This window comes from Phyllostomus discolor, chromosome 7 (genome assembly GCF_004126475.2).
Source record: "Phyllostomus discolor isolate MPI-MPIP mPhyDis1 chromosome 7, mPhyDis1.pri.v3, whole genome shotgun sequence".
Lineage (NCBI taxonomy): Eukaryota > Metazoa > Chordata > Mammalia > Chiroptera > Phyllostomidae > Phyllostomus > Phyllostomus discolor.
In genome coordinates this window covers 10,486,452-10,502,779 of record NC_040909.2, presented here as the reverse complement: position 1 = coordinate 10,502,779, position 16,328 = coordinate 10,486,452, and the positions used below count along the sequence as shown (strand labels likewise).

Below are 16,328 nucleotides of genomic sequence, written 5' to 3'. Positions count from 1 at the left end.
TGACCCAGCGGGCTCCTGTGGCTCCGTCCACTCTGTGTGCTGTGGGCAGCCGCCGTGACCCGGAGCCCCGCCCTCTGCTGTGCTCATCTAGGTCCGGGACCACCCCCTGTACCACTTCATCAAGGCCAGGGCCCTCAACAAGTCCGGGGACTACCCAGAGGCCATAAAGACTCTGAAAATGATCGTGAAACTACCAACTGTGAAGACGGAAGAAGGCAAGAAGTCGCGCGGGCCCTGCGTGCCGCCCAGCGAGCGGGTGTCCATCTTGCTGGAGCTGGCAGACGCCCTCCGGATGAATGGGGAGCTGGTAAGGAAGGCCACGCTCTTCCCCCTTGGGGCTGGGGCATGGACTGGAGGTCCGGGGTAGGCCTGCGGTGCAGGCCTTCTGGTTCTGGCTGATGTGTTACTCGGGCTGTTATATGAGCCTCTGCTCATCTGAGAACGTATCTCCCTCTTGCCCAAGAGGCTTCAGTGGCTCCCAGCGCCCTCAAGATAAAGTCCGAACCGGACTGGGACCCGCCCGACCTGTCCCCTGCCCACTTCACTGTCCCTGTGGGGATCTCAGGGAGGCGGAGCCCACGGGCTGTCAGGCCCACCCCAGGTGGTTGTGCAGATCAGATCAGCCTGTGCACACCTTCCAGTGGCTGCCGCTCGCACCATAGTCTATACAAACTGTGTCCCCTCGGAGTTTGGCAGTGTGCGGCCTGTGTGAGGCAGCCCTGGCGCCCCGGGAGGTCTGGCAGGCACAGGGGTGGGGGTGGGGGGCTGGACTCGGCACGCCCCCTTGGCCTCCCCGGCCTCACCCCCTCGCCTGCTCACCAGGAAGGGGGCTGTCAGCGGAGCTCCCCAACCATCTCCGTGAGCCACCAGGGCTGCCACCTCCTGCCTCCTCCTGCGGTGACCTTGGCACAGCCAAGGAGTGAGCCCATGAGGCCTTTTGTCCTTAAAGTCAAACGTGGCCGTCCGGGCGGAGATGGGGGTGTGGAAGACTGGCTGTGGTACTCCCCTCCCTCCGATCTGCCAAAAGACACAAAAGAGTTAAAGGTAGAAAAGGAATCTCCTCCTGCAACAAAATTAGGGAACAGCCCTCTTGAAGGGTAGATGACAGTCAGTCATTTGTTCGGCTGTTGGTGGAGGCCCTGCTTCATGCCAAGCACTGGGATGGGGCTTGAGGGTAAAGGGGAGCAGGCCACGAGCCGCCCCCCTGCCCCACCCTGTCCTTTCAGAAGTTACCATGGCGACAGAGAGAAAGCAGGGTGCCGTGGAGGGGGCCCCGAGGTTCCAGCATTTGCTCAAAACTTTCTGCGCTGGGGATGTGGTCAAGCCGCAGGAAAAGCAGGGGCATTCCTGGAGGAACCTTGCACTTCCATAGAAGGGCAGGGCTGCCGAGCGAGAACTCCCTCCTGAGAAGCCCGTGGTTTTCTCTGGCCCAGATGTGTCTTCATCGGGGAAGTGGGCCAGAGGGCACGGAGGAGGGAACTGATCTGGTGTCACTGTCCCAGCTTGCTCGGTGGAGATAACAGATCTGCGAGCTGCGGGCCTCACTGGGGGCCAGCGGTTCCGTCCTGACCCGAGCCCCTCACAGAGGCTGTCCCCACAGGAGAAAGCGAAGGGGGTGGTGCCCCCAGGGCAGCTGTGCCAGCGCACTCCCCCTCCCCAGCCCAGGTCTGAGAAAAGGGCAAGGTCAGACGGGGCTGTTCCCGGTAGTGATCAGATGGGGTCCAGCGTGGAACCTACGGGTCAGAAAGGAGGGAGGGAGGGAAGGAGGGAGGAAAGAAGGAAGGAAGGAAGGAAAAAAATAGACACAAGATGTATTATACTTTAGGAGCAAGTACTATAAAAAAAGAGAAGAAATTTTTTTTTTCAAAAATTGTTCCTGCACTCCACGAAAAGGAAAAGAACGTGGAGTCTCGTAAAACGAGCTCAGGGTGGAACACGAGAGATCAAGACACGGGTCCTAATCAGGCGGAGGGTGAAAAGCCAGCTGGCAGAGTTAACGAGAGTAACCACAGAAAACAGCGATCCCGTTATAAAGTTATAATTCCATGAGAAAGAGGAGAATGTAGGTGAGCCCTTCTGAAGCTCTCTGCCTGGAGGAAAGGGCTGAGAAAACTGGGAAGATGATTGAGGGGATCCGAGAGGATGAGGGGCAAGCAAGCAGACAACAGGTCGCCCACACAGGCTCAGTCCACGTTCCTTTGGCAGAGAGCACCAGTAAGACACGGACAGCATTAGACACATAGTAGGACAGCGGTGCCTTCAGGGAAGACGTGATCACAGGGAGGCCCTCTGTACTGGAGAGACAGCAGTAAAGCATTACGACCAGGAAATAGCCTCATGGTAGTGTCTTTACGAGGCTATGGAAATCAAGGATGGACAGTGTAAGTGTAGATGAAGGTTCCTGCATGTATCCAGGTGGGGGGAAAAATTCAATGTGGCCTCAGACTCTGGAACTCAACAGTACTAAATCCAGAGAGACAATAGAACAATATTTATGAAGTGTAGAGGGGGAGAAGGATGCCCCCCAAAATGTCCTTCATGTATGGACATGTAAGAAAGGATGCTCTGAAAATGGAATGACTCAAGAATTATGGTGTTAGTTCAACTTTTCTGAAAAGTCTCCTTGTAGATATACAGGCAACCAAAACCTAAAATGAAGTGAAGGTTTTATGAGTGGGGAAAAAACTGAGGGCAAAGAGGACAGAATTAAGTCCGTTTAAACATAGAACAAATCTAAATATAACTCCATTAAAAGAATTATAGTAATTTTGACTCTAAGCCAGTACAATTGCTAAGCTCTTGAAGTGAAAGTTATTAAAGTCAAAATAACACTAATATCCCATGGAAAGATCCAGGAAGAGAGGCGGGCAGGGGTGGTGGTGAGGGAGCTATATACATGCAATTTTCCATCTCTGCACAGGACAGTATAAAATAGTAGTTTACACAAAATATTTCTCTTTTTTTTTTTGTAAGATTTTCTTTTTAGAGAGAGAGAAAGGGAGGGATAAAAAGAGGGAGCGAAACATCAATGTGTGGATGCCTCATGAGTGTCCACTCCTAGGGACTTGCCCCGCAACCCAGGCATGTACCCGCACTGGGAATTGAACCGGTGACCCTTAGGTCAGCCGATGCTCAATCCACTGACCTACCCAGCCAGGGCAGTTTACACAAAATATTTCTTGATAGAAAGAAGATTATAGTAGAATGAAAAAGATGTTTTTCACCACATCAATCAAGGTTAGGAAGAAAGGCCACATGTGGAAAGGCAGAGATGAAGCAGACCACAAGCAGCATAAAAAATAAATAAATAGCCCTGGCTGGTGTGGCTCAGTGGATTGAGCAATGGCCTGCGAACCAAGGGGTTGCTGGTTCGATTCCCGGTCAGGGCACATGCCTGGGTTGCCAGCCAGCTTCCCAGTGTGGGGTGCATGGGAAGCAACCACACATTGATGTTTTTCTCCCTCTCATTCTCCCTCCCTTCCCTTCTCTCTAAAAATAAATACATAAAATATTTTTAAATAGATAAATAAATTCACAAAAAGCCCAAGAACACATATCTGCGATAATAAAACTATAAATGAAATAAACGTGTCTACTAAGTAAAAAAAGGCACTCACCCTGGTGTAAACCGTGGAACCCCTACAGCCTCTACTCCAAAACCAAAGCCCCAGGATAAAAGTTAAACATTGGTACGAATACAACCAGGCAAACAGAAAGAAAGCAGCAGCTGAGGAAGAAATGCCGGGAAGGCCGAGTGCAAGGCAAAAAGCACCAAAGTGGGCAAAGACAGTGTCTGCGTTAATAATCAAGGGCACAGGCCCTGGCCAGGTGGCTCAGTTGGTTGGAGCATCGTCCCAATAAGCCAAGGTTGCAGGTTCGATCTCTGGTCAGGGCGCGTACAAGAAGCAACCAATGATTGCATAAATAAGTGGAACAACAAATCCTCTCTCTCTCTCTCCCCCTCCCCCCTCTCTAAAATAAATAAAAATTATTTAAAAAATAATAATTATCAAGGGTACAGATATAATGAAGATATAGTTTTGGGGGTTTTTAAATTTTTTTAAAGATTTTATTTTTAAAGAGGGAAGGGAGGGAGATAGAGAGAGAGAGAGAGAAACATCAATGTGCAGTTGCTGGGGGTTATGGCCTGCAACCCAGGCATGTACCCTGGCTGGGAATCGAACCTGGGACACTTTGGTTCCCAGCCCACGCTCAATCCACTGAGCTACACCAGCCAGGGCTATTATAGTTTTTAAGAGACCTCTATGTACACAGTACCATAACAGCAGAATATCAGTGATCGAAAGCAGGGACGTTCAAAGAGATGTATCCATCCGTCTCCCCTGGGAAGACGTTGAGGTGCTAAGGGACAGGCAGGTTCTTACAGTTGGAGGTTTCTGTACCCCCAAGCTACCTGGGCACCTTCCCCCTGCCAGAACAGTGGCCCTGGACACGAAAGCGATCTCTTTTCTTTCTGCCGCGGAAGCGTCTCCGCAGGTAGATGTGGATTGTCCTATACTTGGCTTCCGTTTAGCAGGACTGCCCCCGGCCGTCTTCATGTTTCGTTCCTCTCCCGGGCCAGGCTGGGAGAGGGGACGGCGCTAAGGTTCCCGGTAGAGGCTTTCAATGTCCTCAGGCCACCTGCGGTGGGCGGCAGCCAACGGGGGGCCTGTTGGGTTCCCATGTCTTAGCACGAGGCCACCAAGGTCATGCAAGATGCCATCAACGAGTTCAGCGGCACGCCGGAGGAGATCCGCATCACCATTGCCAACGTGGACTTGGCCTTGAGCAAGGGGAACGTGGACATGGCGCTGAGCATGCTGAGGAACATCACGCCCAAGCAGCCCTGCTACACGGAAGCCAAGGAGAAGATGGCCAACATCTACCTGCAGACTCGCAAGGACGTCGGCCTCTACATCGGATGCTACCAGTAAGCCTCGGGCAGTGCGCTGACAGGTGGCACTGACAGGTGGCACTTGATGACAGTATGAAGTTGACTGTGGACTAGAATCTGAGCGTGGTCGGTCAGGCAGGCCGGCTTGTTGCTGAGTGCGGAGGACACTGAACTGAATCGGCCCTGCCCCTTGCTTCTTCCCCCCTCACATGACTCACAGTCTGAGGGGGGAACCTTGGGAATGAACTTATGCGCCCTGGCCCCCGGCTCTGCCCGTCCTTGAGGAAATGTCCCGTGACTTGGGTGTGACTAATGGGACATGGGGGAAGGTTTGAAGCCCCAAGCCACTGTCTCTATAATGTCACACGGGGACCTGGAGGTGCCTCCCCGGTCCCTGTCCTCAGCCAAAACTCCATCCAGGCGATTCAGGTGGGAGGGCAGTGCTGCTGGGTGGAGGCGCGGTCGGGAGACTCTCCCAGCAGCAGAGGGAAACCATCCACAGTGGGGTGACATGGTCAGATGAGAGTTCTAAAAAGAGCAGTGCAGCTGCCTCATGGAGTGGGGGTCTGGGGGGCTAGTTGGAGGCTGTGGCCATGGTCCAGGTGGCAGATGAGGGGAGCCTGAGCTCAAGTAACTCCACGATTCCTCAGGCACATCGGGCTTTCAGTGAGTGTTGGCTGGCTGGATGAATGAACAAGTGAGCAAGTGATTGGATGAATGAATGACTATCAACCAGAATTAGCAGGAAGAAGAGGAGGAGATGGATTTGGGAATATAAAGGTTGCACAGCTCTGAGATAAGCTTTTGCTCACCTTTGCAGGGAGCTCTGTGAACACCTGCCTGGCCCCCAAACCAGCCTGCTACTGGGCGATGCTTTCATGAACATTCAGGAGGTGAGCAAGGGCCTCGTGGCCTTGTCAGTGGCCCCCAGTGTCACTCCTCCAGTGGGAGAAGAGAGAGAGACCCCTGGCACTTTCCCCACCAGCCCGAGAAGGCCCTGGAGGTCTATGACGAGGCCTACAGAAAGAACCCCCATGACGCCTCCCTAATCAGCAGAATCGGGCAAGCTTACGTGAAGACTCACCAGTACACCAAGGTCAGGCTGGGCTGGCGGGAAGAGGTGGGGAGGACCAGCCCGGCAGGGGGAGATGGAGGAGGGAGCCTGGGTGGGAGGGTCTGGATGGGAGGGGCGTGGCTGAGTTCCCCCCCCCCACCCCAACTCTCTGCTGGATGGGATGCAGAGGGGAGAACTTGGCACCTCTCCACCACTCCCCGCACCTGCTCAGGTGGAAGGTCGAGCCCTGCCAGCAGGGAGGGCCCTTCCGTCTTAGGCTTCTGTGTCCTGGCGAGACCCACAGGTGTGGTGGCAGCCGAGGGGAACACAGCGCGAGGTGCTCGAGCGCAGACCCAGGCCTGGTGCCAACATTCCTGTTTGCACTAAGGCCATTAATTATTATGAGGCTGCCCAGAAGATTAGCGGGCAGGACTTTCTGTGCTGCGATCTGGCCGAGCTGCTCCTGAAGTTGAAGAAGTTCAACAAAGCAGAAAAAGTTCTGAAGCAGGCCCTGGAACATGACGTAGGTGGGGCAGCATTCTCACTCAGTCCCCTGGCATTTGGAGCAGGCACGTTGCCCCCCACCCACTCTCTCTCTTCTCGTGCACTGCCCGGAGGTCCTGAACCCAGCACGCCCTCCGCCCGCGCCCGCCCCCCCCTGCCCCGCCCCCCCCCCCCCCCCCCCCCCGCCAGCTCCCCAGGGGGCAGAGAATGCTAATGTGCGTTTCCATTTGGCAGTCACAGACATCCCATCCATGATGAATGATGTCAAGTGCTTGCTCTTGCTGGCGAAGGTTTACAAGAGCCATAAAAGGAAGAGGTGCTGGAAACCTTGAACAAGGTAACTGACAAGTAGACATGGAGACGTGGACCCCTTTCTCTGCCATGTGCTGGTAGGAACTGAAGAAGGGAGGAGAGGACTGCAGGTCTGGAAGGCTCCAGGCTTGGTCCTCAAAGGAGGACGTGGCCACGCCTCTGTGCTGCACTTCCCATTTACTCCCTCACCCTTGCTCGTTAACTGTTGGTGCACCAAGGCTCCTGGAGCCTGGCTGGGCTGGAGAAGGCAGGAGCAAGGTAACACCTTTGTTACCTTGGGTGCTGGTGGTGATGGTGATAGTGCCCGTGGCTGTCTGCCTGCTGGGCTCTGTACTGAGCTGTTTGCTTTCCCACTTAATTCTCACGGTAGCCTTTTGAGAACAGCACCGTAGCATTGCTATTTAACAGGTAGGGCTCCAGGAGATTAAAAAGTGTGCCCAGCGGATTGAGCGCAGGCTGCAAACCAAAGCATCGCAGGTTCGATTCCCAGTCAGGGCACATGCCTGGGTTGCAGGCCATGGCCCCCAGCAATCGCACATTGATATTTCTCTCTCTCTCTCTTTCTCTCCCTCCCTCCCCTCTCTAAAAATAAATAAATAAAATATTTTTTAAAAAAGTGTGCCCAAAGTTGCACTGTTAGCAAGTGGTGGAACTGAGATTCAAACCCCTGCTCTTTCCCCGCCGGGATGCCCCTGATGGGCCAGCTCCTGGCCATGCCTGCCTTGCCTTCCTCTTTCTCCCTAAGGGTGTGGCCAGGCACTTGTCCCTGAGGTGCATTCTGTGGTGGTAGAGGGAGAGCCCACCCTCCGACTGCTCGGTTGGCTCCCTTGTTGTTCCCCACAGGGTTCCCACTCCTCCGTCTGGCCCCTGGGGAACCCAGTGCCGACCTGTGCCCTCTTCCCCAAACTTGACCCTGATGTCACCATTTCCTCTTGCCTGACGCTCTCTGGTTACCCACTTGGTCATTTTGTGCCGGGGACCTTTTGTGGGGCTGCCTCCAATTCCCAGCAGGGCAATTTTCAGAACAAATGCATCCATCACAACGTGGCCTGCCTCGAATCCCTCTGTGTGTTGTTCTAGCCTGTGGGACAGCACAGGAAGTGTCGAGGTGTGATGGGCCCTGGTAAACAAGGCGAGTACAATGGTGGTTTGTTTTGAGTGCCTTTGCCCTGCACCTGCCCCGGAGGCAGTGCCAGCTTGCCTCCCGAGTGCTCAGCCAGTGGCCTCGCGTGTCCACGGTGACCCAGATTTGCTCCGGGGCCCTTGAGATGCCCTCTCCGGCCCTGCAGGCTCTGCGGTGAGCGCGGGGCACGTTGTGTGAGTTGGCCTGAGGTCTGGCGCGTCGGCCCCGGGTTCCTGACCACGAGTTTACCGGTCTCCCAAGGCCCTGGACCTGCAGGTTCGGGTACTGAAGCGGGTTCCCCTGGAGCAGCCCGAGGTGATGCCCTCGCAGAAGCAGCTGGCGGCCTCCATCTGCGTCCAGTTCGGGGAGCACTACCTGGCGGAGAAGGAGTACACCAAGGCGGCACGGTCGTACAAGGACGCGCTGTCCCACGTGCCCACTGACAATAAGGTGGGGTCCTCGCAGCCAGACGCTGCTCCTGCTGGGGCACGAGGCCCTGCCAGGCTCCCTGGCAAGGGCGTCAGGGGTATGGGACCCCTGGTGTGGGGAGCCTGCTCTAGCGGACTCCAGGGCCTCCCCAACCCACAGCCCTTGGGGCAAGGCTGGCCCCCACCTTTGACAGCCATTCGTGGAGGGTAGAGTGGGGAAGACGCTGTGCAAGTCACATTAGTCTGGCATCTTCAGGTCCCCCTTGAACGTGGGGAGACCATGAGAGTGTGGCTGCCAGGGATGCCTCGGGCAGGAAGCCCAGGCAAGGCTCCCAAGGAGGTTTGGAGTCACGAGGGAGGTCTGGCTCCGGTCAGGGAGTGGCGGCTGGAGTGCACGCCGCGGGAGTAAACGAGAAGCCTAGTGACAGACGCATCCATTCACCGAGTGTGTACTCGTCTAACAGATTTCCGATAGCGCCAGCTACTACGCCAGGCCCCGGAGACACCGTGGGGCAGGGCACGGTCCCTGCCCGTAGACAAGGCAAGGGGCTATAGACAAGAACACGGGCAGCTCTCCTGCCGTGCACCCTCTGCCTGCATGTGGGTCAGGGCACAATGGGAACTCAGAAGAAGGGCACCTGTCGTCCCAGAGTCTGGGGCGCAGAAGGCTTCCCAGAAGAGGTGAAGTCAGAGTCAAAGCTGAAGGAGGAGTACGAGTTACCCAGCCCCCCGCTTTGAGAGGGTCGTTAGTGAAACGCATGGTACGGCTGGAGCACTGGTGGCAGAAGAGGGTCAGCTATCCCCGGGGAATCCGAGACGTCTTTTGAAGTCACAGCTGGTAGAACGGGGGTATGCAAGAACGAGGCATCGACCCCCGAGTTTTCCTTTCACGCTCCAGGGTAAGTTTATCATATCCAGCCTTGTTCCAGGTGGTGCTGGAGCTGGCACGGATCTCCCTGCTGCAGGGGCACCTGGACCTGTGCGAGCAGCACTGTGCCGTCCTCCTGGAGACCGAGAAGAACCAGGAGACCGCCTCCGTGGTGAGAGGCCCCCCCCGCCCCCCACGCCTCTTCCCTGCCCTCCCCAGCCTCCCTGTGACCACTTGCAGGCTGCCTCCTAGCCCCCCTAACCTTGGATGCCCAGGCCTGTCTGGCGGAGGAGACTCTCCAGGGCCTGCTGTCCTTCATTCAGGCTGGAGGGGAGGGCTGGCAGCAGGGGGCAGCATCTGCCTCCTGGGACAGTCCAGGCCTGAGTGGCTGATTTACTCCGGAGGAAACCACACCCACAGTTGTTGAAGGCAGAGGGTGGGACCTGTTCCAGGGGCTTGGGGAAGTGTGTGGGAAAAGCTCCCACCCCTCAACCCCAGCAGAAGAGGGGAGCCCCCATTCTACCTCTGCTGCCTGGAGGTGGCGAATCTCAGACGTGGGTGAAGGGGCTGGCTTTGCCAGCTGTCAGAAGGTCCCACTGGTGTCCAGCCCTGGCCTTACCTTCCCACTTCCAGCCTCACCCCAGGCCTCCACCCGCTTCCGTCAGGCAGTCCTACCTCCTGGGCTCCTTCCGTGGCTAATGCCCCCGGTGCCCAGGGAGGCTCCCCCCCCCCATGTCCTCTTTGACCTTCTCTCCCTGCCCTTCCCCCTCGGCCTCCCCCCATGCCCACGCAAGCTGCTGTCAGGAATTCTGGAGCAGTGTGCGTTTTCTGATAGATGATGGCCGACCTGATGTTCAGAAAACAGAAATACGAAGCTGCCATCAATCTGTACCACCAGGTGCTGGAGGGAGCGCCAGGTAGTTGCCTGCCTGGAGCCTGCCACCCCCCGGGACTGCCCGTACCGGCTTCCACCGAGCAAGGGCCACTCTCGCCAGAAGGGTGGGCCCTCTCCCCTCCTTCCTGACCGGGCGGAGGAAGCCCCTTCCTCTCCGATTGTTCCCAGAGAAGCAGGAAACTGATAAAGCCCCGATGGAACGTGCTGGTCCTTCCCGCGTCCAGGGGGCCAGTTCCTGGTCTCGGGCAGGGCAGTGCTTGGCAGGGGACCCAGGACAGCCTGTCTGTCCCCAGATCACAGGCACTGGGGATCGACATAAGTCCCATTCTGAGGTCACAGCCACCTGGAAGTAGCTAGAGATTCTCACCTGGTATGTGTCTCCATTGCATCTTACTATAGCGTAACCCTCCCAGTCCCCCTGCCCCGCCCCGCCCCACCCTTTCTGCTGGGGACGGTGCCAGACAGAGCCGGCTCACAGCAGTCTGCCCGGAGACGCAGCAGGTCACCACCGTTAGGGGTTTGGGTCCCGGAGCCAGAATGTCTAGGTCTGAATCCTGGTCTTCCACTCATCATTTGTGTAAACTTTGGCAGATGTCTTAGCTTCTTTGTGTCTCATTTCCTCATCTGTAAAATGGGAACAATAAGAGTAACTACTTCATTGTATAGTTAATATACAGGTTAAAAAAAAAAAAAAAAAAACAACCCTTCACGCCACGTTCAACATGACTGGCAGCAATGACCACGACCACTTGGAAGCGTCGCCGTTGTTACTGCCTCAACGCTGGGGACCAGTGGAGACGCTGATGCTGCCCGAGTGCCCCTGCCCAGCCCAGACGGGGCCACGTCTCCCGGTCCTCCTGCCTCTCCCTGCCTGGAGGTCTCTGCTCTTATTTCAGACAATTTTCCTGTGCTGAATAAACTGATCGATCTGCTCCGGAGAAGCGGCAAGCTGGAAGACGCCCCTGCCTTCTTTGAATTGGCCAGAAAGATGTCTAGCCGAGTGCTTCTGGAGCCAGGGTTCAACTACTGCACAGGCATCTACCACTGGTGAGTCGGGGTGGGTGTGCCTGCGGTTAGGGCCAGGAGGCTTTGCCCCGAGCTCGCTGGGGAAGCGGAAACTTAGCTTCCAGACCAGGAGCAGGGAGAGCAGCGATCCGGCCCCTGCCCTGAGCAGACCCACGGAGCAGCCCCTGTGTGTCCCTGCACTCCCTGGGCCTCGGTCTCCCCATCTGATTTTTGGCTGTCTCCCCTCCACTGCAGGCATATAGGGCAGCCCAACGAAGCTCTGAAGTTCCTAAATAAAGCTCGCAAGGACAGCACTTGGGGCCAGAGCGCCACCTACTACATGGTGCAAATCTGTCTGAATCCAGACAACGAGATAGTGGGAGGAGAGGCTTTCGACAACCCTGCGGCTGAGAGCAAGTAAGGGCCCAGCTGGCCCCTGGGCGCAGGGGCGGACCCCGGGAAAGGCGGAGAGAGCCCGTGGCCTCTGGGTCCGGGCCAGGTGAGGGCGGTGCGGGCAGGCCAGGAACCCCAGGCTCACCCCACGACCGCAGCTACCCCGGCAGGAAGGAGTCCGAGCAGCAGGGCGTGCGCACCGCCGAGAAGCTGCTGCGAGAGTTCTATCCACACACCGCCTGGGGCCAGGTCCAGATGCGGCTGCTGCAGGGCCTCTGCCTGCTGGCCACCAGGGAGAAGGCGAACATGGAGACTGCGCTGGGCACCTTCATCGAGATGGCGCAGGCGGAGGTGCTCCGGCCGGGCTGGTGGGGCGGGGCAGGCGGGCAGGCGGGCAGGCGGGCAGGCGGGCAGGCGGGGGAGGTTGAGGACCCCAACGCAGACTCCGGCCTCCCACTCCGTGCGCAGAAGGACAGTGTCTCCGCGCTGCTGGCCATGGCGCAGGCCTACATGCTGCTGAAGCAGGTCCCCAAGGCGCGCACGCAGCTGAAGCGCCTGGCCAAGGCTCCGTGGGCCCTGGCCGAAGCCGAGGACCTGGAGAAGAGTTGGCTCCTGCTGGCAGACATCTACTGCCAGGGCGGCAAGTTCGACCTGGCCTCCGAGCTGCTGCGGCGCTGCGTGCAGTACAACAAGGCGAGGGCTGCGCTGCGTGCGGTCAGGGCGGCCGGGTAGAGGGCAGCGGGCCCAGGCAGGCGTCCGGGGCAGAGCCGATGGGGGGCGGGTCAAGAGCAGAGTGGTAACAGGGAGCGCAGCACCAGCAAGGCAAGAAGAGGTATCCTGGGCTGGGTAGCCACCTGGAACGTGGAATCAGGAGAGAGTGTGGGAAGGGCTCAGGGCTGGAGGGGCTTGCGGGGGCCTGTCGGGGCTGCCAGGGGGGCTCGAGGGGCTGCCCCGGGACCGGATGTGGCTTCTCCTCCTCCACAGAGGCTCTGACCCGCTTTCTCTGCAGTCCTGCTGCAAGGCCTACGAGTACATGGGCTTCATCATGGAGAAGGAGCAGTCCTACAAGGACGCGGCCACCAACTACGAGCTGGCCTGGAAGTACAGTCACTATGCCAACCCCGCCATCGGTAGGGCAGCCCGTCCAGGCCCAGGCGGGTGTGGGAGGGAGGGAGTTGGCAGCTGGGCCATCACCCTGACCCCAGACCGCAAGGCCCGTGTGCCGGCCTGGCCGGCTGTGGGAACCAGAGGAGATCTTGGGTCAGGTCCCGGCAGGGCCACCCACCTGGGCTGTATTCCCCCTGGCCCTGGACAGGCTACAGGCTGGCGTTCAACTACTTGAAGGGCAAGAGGTTCCTGGAGGCCATCGAAGTCTGCCACAATGTAAGCAGCAATGGCAGGGAGGGCCTGGCTCGGGGGCGGGGAGCCCTGCCTGATGCGTTCGCACCCTTTCTCTCTTTGTCCCAGGTCCTCAGGGAGCACCCCAACTACCCCAAAATCAGAGAAGAGATTTTGGAAAAGGCCCAGGGGTCTCTGAGGCCCTAGTTGCGGTCAGTGGGAGCCGTCAGCCTACGGAGATTGCATGCGGGGTAGGGGGGGTGGGGGTCAGGGGAGAAGAGGTTCAGAAAAGGACGTACGCTTCCCCATTTCTGTAGCGTGTGATTTATTTGACCCACGCCTCCTCAGGTCTAAGGGGCATCCCGGAGCTTTATGGTTTCAAGGCACAGGAAACAGTTTTGCCCCGGGGAACAGGGACATCATCCATCAGCTTAGCTTCTGCTGAGCTCCCTGGGCACCTTCCTATGGGCCCCACTTTTGTCCCAGGCCCTGCGAGGGGGCAGGAGGGAACAAAGAGGTGGTTAAAAAAAAAAAAAAAAACACCCTACAGCTATTGTGATATTGTGATGTGAGCCTCTCCTGTCCTGCCTGGTCCCCTGCGTCCTGGAGCCAAAGGAACAATGCTCCTCCCTGCCCCTGCTGAGGTGCTCGCCAGGTCCTCCCTGGCGGCGGCGAGACGGGACCTGAGGACCAGCTGGCTGCGCCTGCGCCCCTGCCGTGCTGATGAGAGAGGGTCCTCGGCCCACTCTGCCCCATGCCTTCTGTCTGCTCCCCCCCAAGTCTGCAGCTGGCCTCCGCTGGTCCTCACCGTTTCGGGGGAAGCCCGATGACCTTGCCTAGTACAGGGGAATGCATCCCAAGAAAAACTAATTCCCACTTCAGCTTTTGTAAAGACAGACTGACTAATTCATCCTCCAGAAACCTTTTGACACCTACGGGGCCCAAAGCAAGGTCCCTATTTAGATGGATATTGTTCAGTGTAACTGCAGGGGGGGGGTGGTAGAGGTCACCTTCCCCGTGGATGCCTCTCTTCCTGTTTTTCAGGATGGCGGTAATGGGCCGGCCCGACCTGGGAGGGGGGGGTGGGAGGAACTCTGAACTGGGGGTCAGGAGGTCTGGAATCTGCCTGTGTGACCTTTCTAAGACCCTTCCTTCCCCTCTCTCGGTCTCACTGTCCCCATCTGTGGTGGGAAATTCGAGTACATCTGTGTGTTCCCAAAGCATGCTACAAACCCCTGCCGATGATACTCACCAAGCACTTTAAAGTGTAATAACTGTGCGCTCAAATATTTTTGTGTAATGGAGAAAAACAGCATAACAAACTCATGAATCCGTGGGTGCTGTCACATGGCACGGTTCTGACTTTGAAGCATCTCGATGTAATTGGTACAGAGGAAAATACCGAGCCTGAGCAGAATGTGGACACGGCACGGTCAGGAAGAGAAGTTGTTCATTGACTAGGGTTTGGGAACAGGGAACGGGGCAAGGATCTCTTTCGGATCAGCCCAGGTTGTCCTCCATGGCTACTGGGCCTTGTCTCTATGACACACCGCGCTCACGTGCGTGGCCTCTTGGTGTGAGTCTATGGTCCAGAATGCTCCCCCCCCGGGGTACTGCCATCCTCCTAGTGGGAAAACATCCCACTTTACTAGGATGTGCTGCACAACCCGGTTTCTCTGGGCGCGTTATGTTAGAGACAGGTCTGTCTGTATAGGGAACGCTGCTGTGAAGGATTGAGCATCAATCACGTTTATGTTGCTGTAAAACCTACGCTGTCTTCATTTCCCTTTAAAAAAAGAAAAGACAAATAAGTGACTCCATGGCTCCCATGGCTCTAGGTAAGGAGTGGGCAGGCACAGCCTAGCCATGCGCTGTGGCCACAAGGCGGAGCCTGTGTGGGCTTCCAGCCGGGGTGTTGGAGCTGCTGCAGGCGTCTGTCCGCCCAGGCCCCAGGCTCTCCCATCGGAGCCTCTCAGCCTTTGGAGAGACCCAGCTTTGGGCTCACGCATGCTGAAGCTATCTCTGCGGAAGGGTTCCCCGGGACCAGTGAGAGGGGAGACAGGACAGCCGTATGTCCCGGGGCAGTCCACCCTGAGAAGCCTGAGACCTGGCCATCCCCGCCTCAGCTGCCTCCAGGGGTGGCCAGACTCTAAGCATGGTCCTCTAGTGGCTGCTGACGATGTGGCCATGTGCCCGTGTCCATGCACATCTTAAAGCAAGAGACATGCCTAAAAGCTGACAAAACTGAGCCCTGGCTGGCGTAGCTCAGTGGATTGAGTGCAGGCTGCGAACCAAAGTGTTACAGGTTCGATTCCCAGTCAGGACACATGCCTGGGTTACAGGCCATGGCCCCCAGCAACCGCACACTGATGTTTCTCTTTCACCCTCCCTTCCCTCTCTAAAAATAAATAAATAAAATCTTTTAAAAAAAGCTGATAAAACTAGTAAGAACAAAAAAACAAACAGGATAAAACATAGAAGTAAGAAGCCAAAACACGGAAACAGAATGGAAGTCGCGAGGCTTGCACGTTGCAGGCTCTCTTCTGAGTGCTGCATGTGTGTATCCACTGAACAAGCTCAGGAGGTGAGCAGCGTCCTTTGCAGAGTTGAGGACTCCCAGGGCCAGTGAAGGGAAGTCATTTACATATGTAACCTCACTGGGTAGTAGAAGAGCTGGGATTCAAACCTGGCCTTCTCGGTCCAGGCTGTTGACCAGTAAACCACAAAGAGGAAGTATGGGAGGCCAGCACGGACCAACAGAGGCGGAGAATGAGAACAGGGAGAGCCGAGTCAGGCCTCCTTTTCGGGCCCCCTTCCCAGCCCTTGTCCACGGGGTCGCAGCCCCCAGAGGCTTCCAGCCAGGGTGCCAGAGCTGCTGCGGGTGTCCCCCCGGCTCCCCAAGGGGGAGGCTGGCCTTGCTCCTCAGTCCCCCAGATGGGGTGCACCAGGGCAGAGTGCAGCCTGCTCCCCTGGCCTGCAGCCCAAGCTGCCGGGGACAGGTCAGACAGGTCTGGCTGGTGCAGGTGGATGAAGTTCTACAGCTTCTGGTGTTTGGTGCTCAGGTCCCCAGGGACCTCAGTAGCTCAGCCCCACACAAGGCCTCTACCCACCCTATCCCACTGCCTCCCTCCCCCGCCTCGGGGGACAGGAGTGATGACCCCTCAGGGCCAGGCCCCAGCTCAGTGAGGGTGAGTGGTGGGGGAGTATGGCCTTACCCACCCAAGAGCATAGCTTGTCTAAGACTGTCCACCCCCGGAGACCCCTGGGAAGAGGTGGGTTCTTCCAAAGGGAAAGCTGCTCCCTGCCCCTGGCCAGCCTCCCTCAGCTGGCTTTCTGTCTCCAGGTTGGCTGCCCTGCATGGAAGGAGGCTCTGCACGTGTGTCCCCAACGCCGCCCCCCCCCCCCCCACAGCTTCTGTGCACACTGCCCTGCAGGGCTTGCCCCTCCCTCCCTACCCCTGCCTCCTGCGGGCGTACCGGGGCTCTGAGCCGTCCCACAAATGTAGACCACACCA

The 16,328-nt window shown here is 57.4% G+C and overlaps 1 protein-coding gene across 1 annotated transcript in view; it reads left to right on the top strand.

Moving 5' to 3' along the window:
• The window catches only part of TTC21A (tetratricopeptide repeat domain 21A), a 34,582-nt gene extending 19,964 nt beyond the window's left edge, over positions 1–14,618 (top strand). Inside the window, 18 exon segments of the mRNA XM_028518449.2 lie at positions 92–307; positions 4,692–4,930; positions 5,715–5,787; positions 5,880–5,990; positions 6,337–6,475; positions 6,687–6,755; positions 6,758–6,789; positions 8,149–8,337; positions 9,245–9,355; positions 10,019–10,100; positions 10,975–11,125; positions 11,339–11,500; positions 11,635–11,827; positions 11,945–12,169; positions 12,486–12,606; positions 12,792–12,859; positions 12,944–13,026; positions 13,859–14,618. Coding sequence (XP_028374250.1) covers positions 92–307; positions 4,692–4,930; positions 5,715–5,787; positions 5,880–5,990; positions 6,337–6,475; positions 6,687–6,755; positions 6,758–6,789; positions 8,149–8,337; positions 9,245–9,355; positions 10,019–10,100; positions 10,975–11,125; positions 11,339–11,500; positions 11,635–11,827; positions 11,945–12,169; positions 12,486–12,606; positions 12,792–12,859; positions 12,944–13,021 — 2,259 coding nt within the window. The 3' untranslated portion in view covers positions 13,022–13,026; positions 13,859–14,618.
• Positions 14,619–16,328: the final 1,710 nt, after the last annotated feature.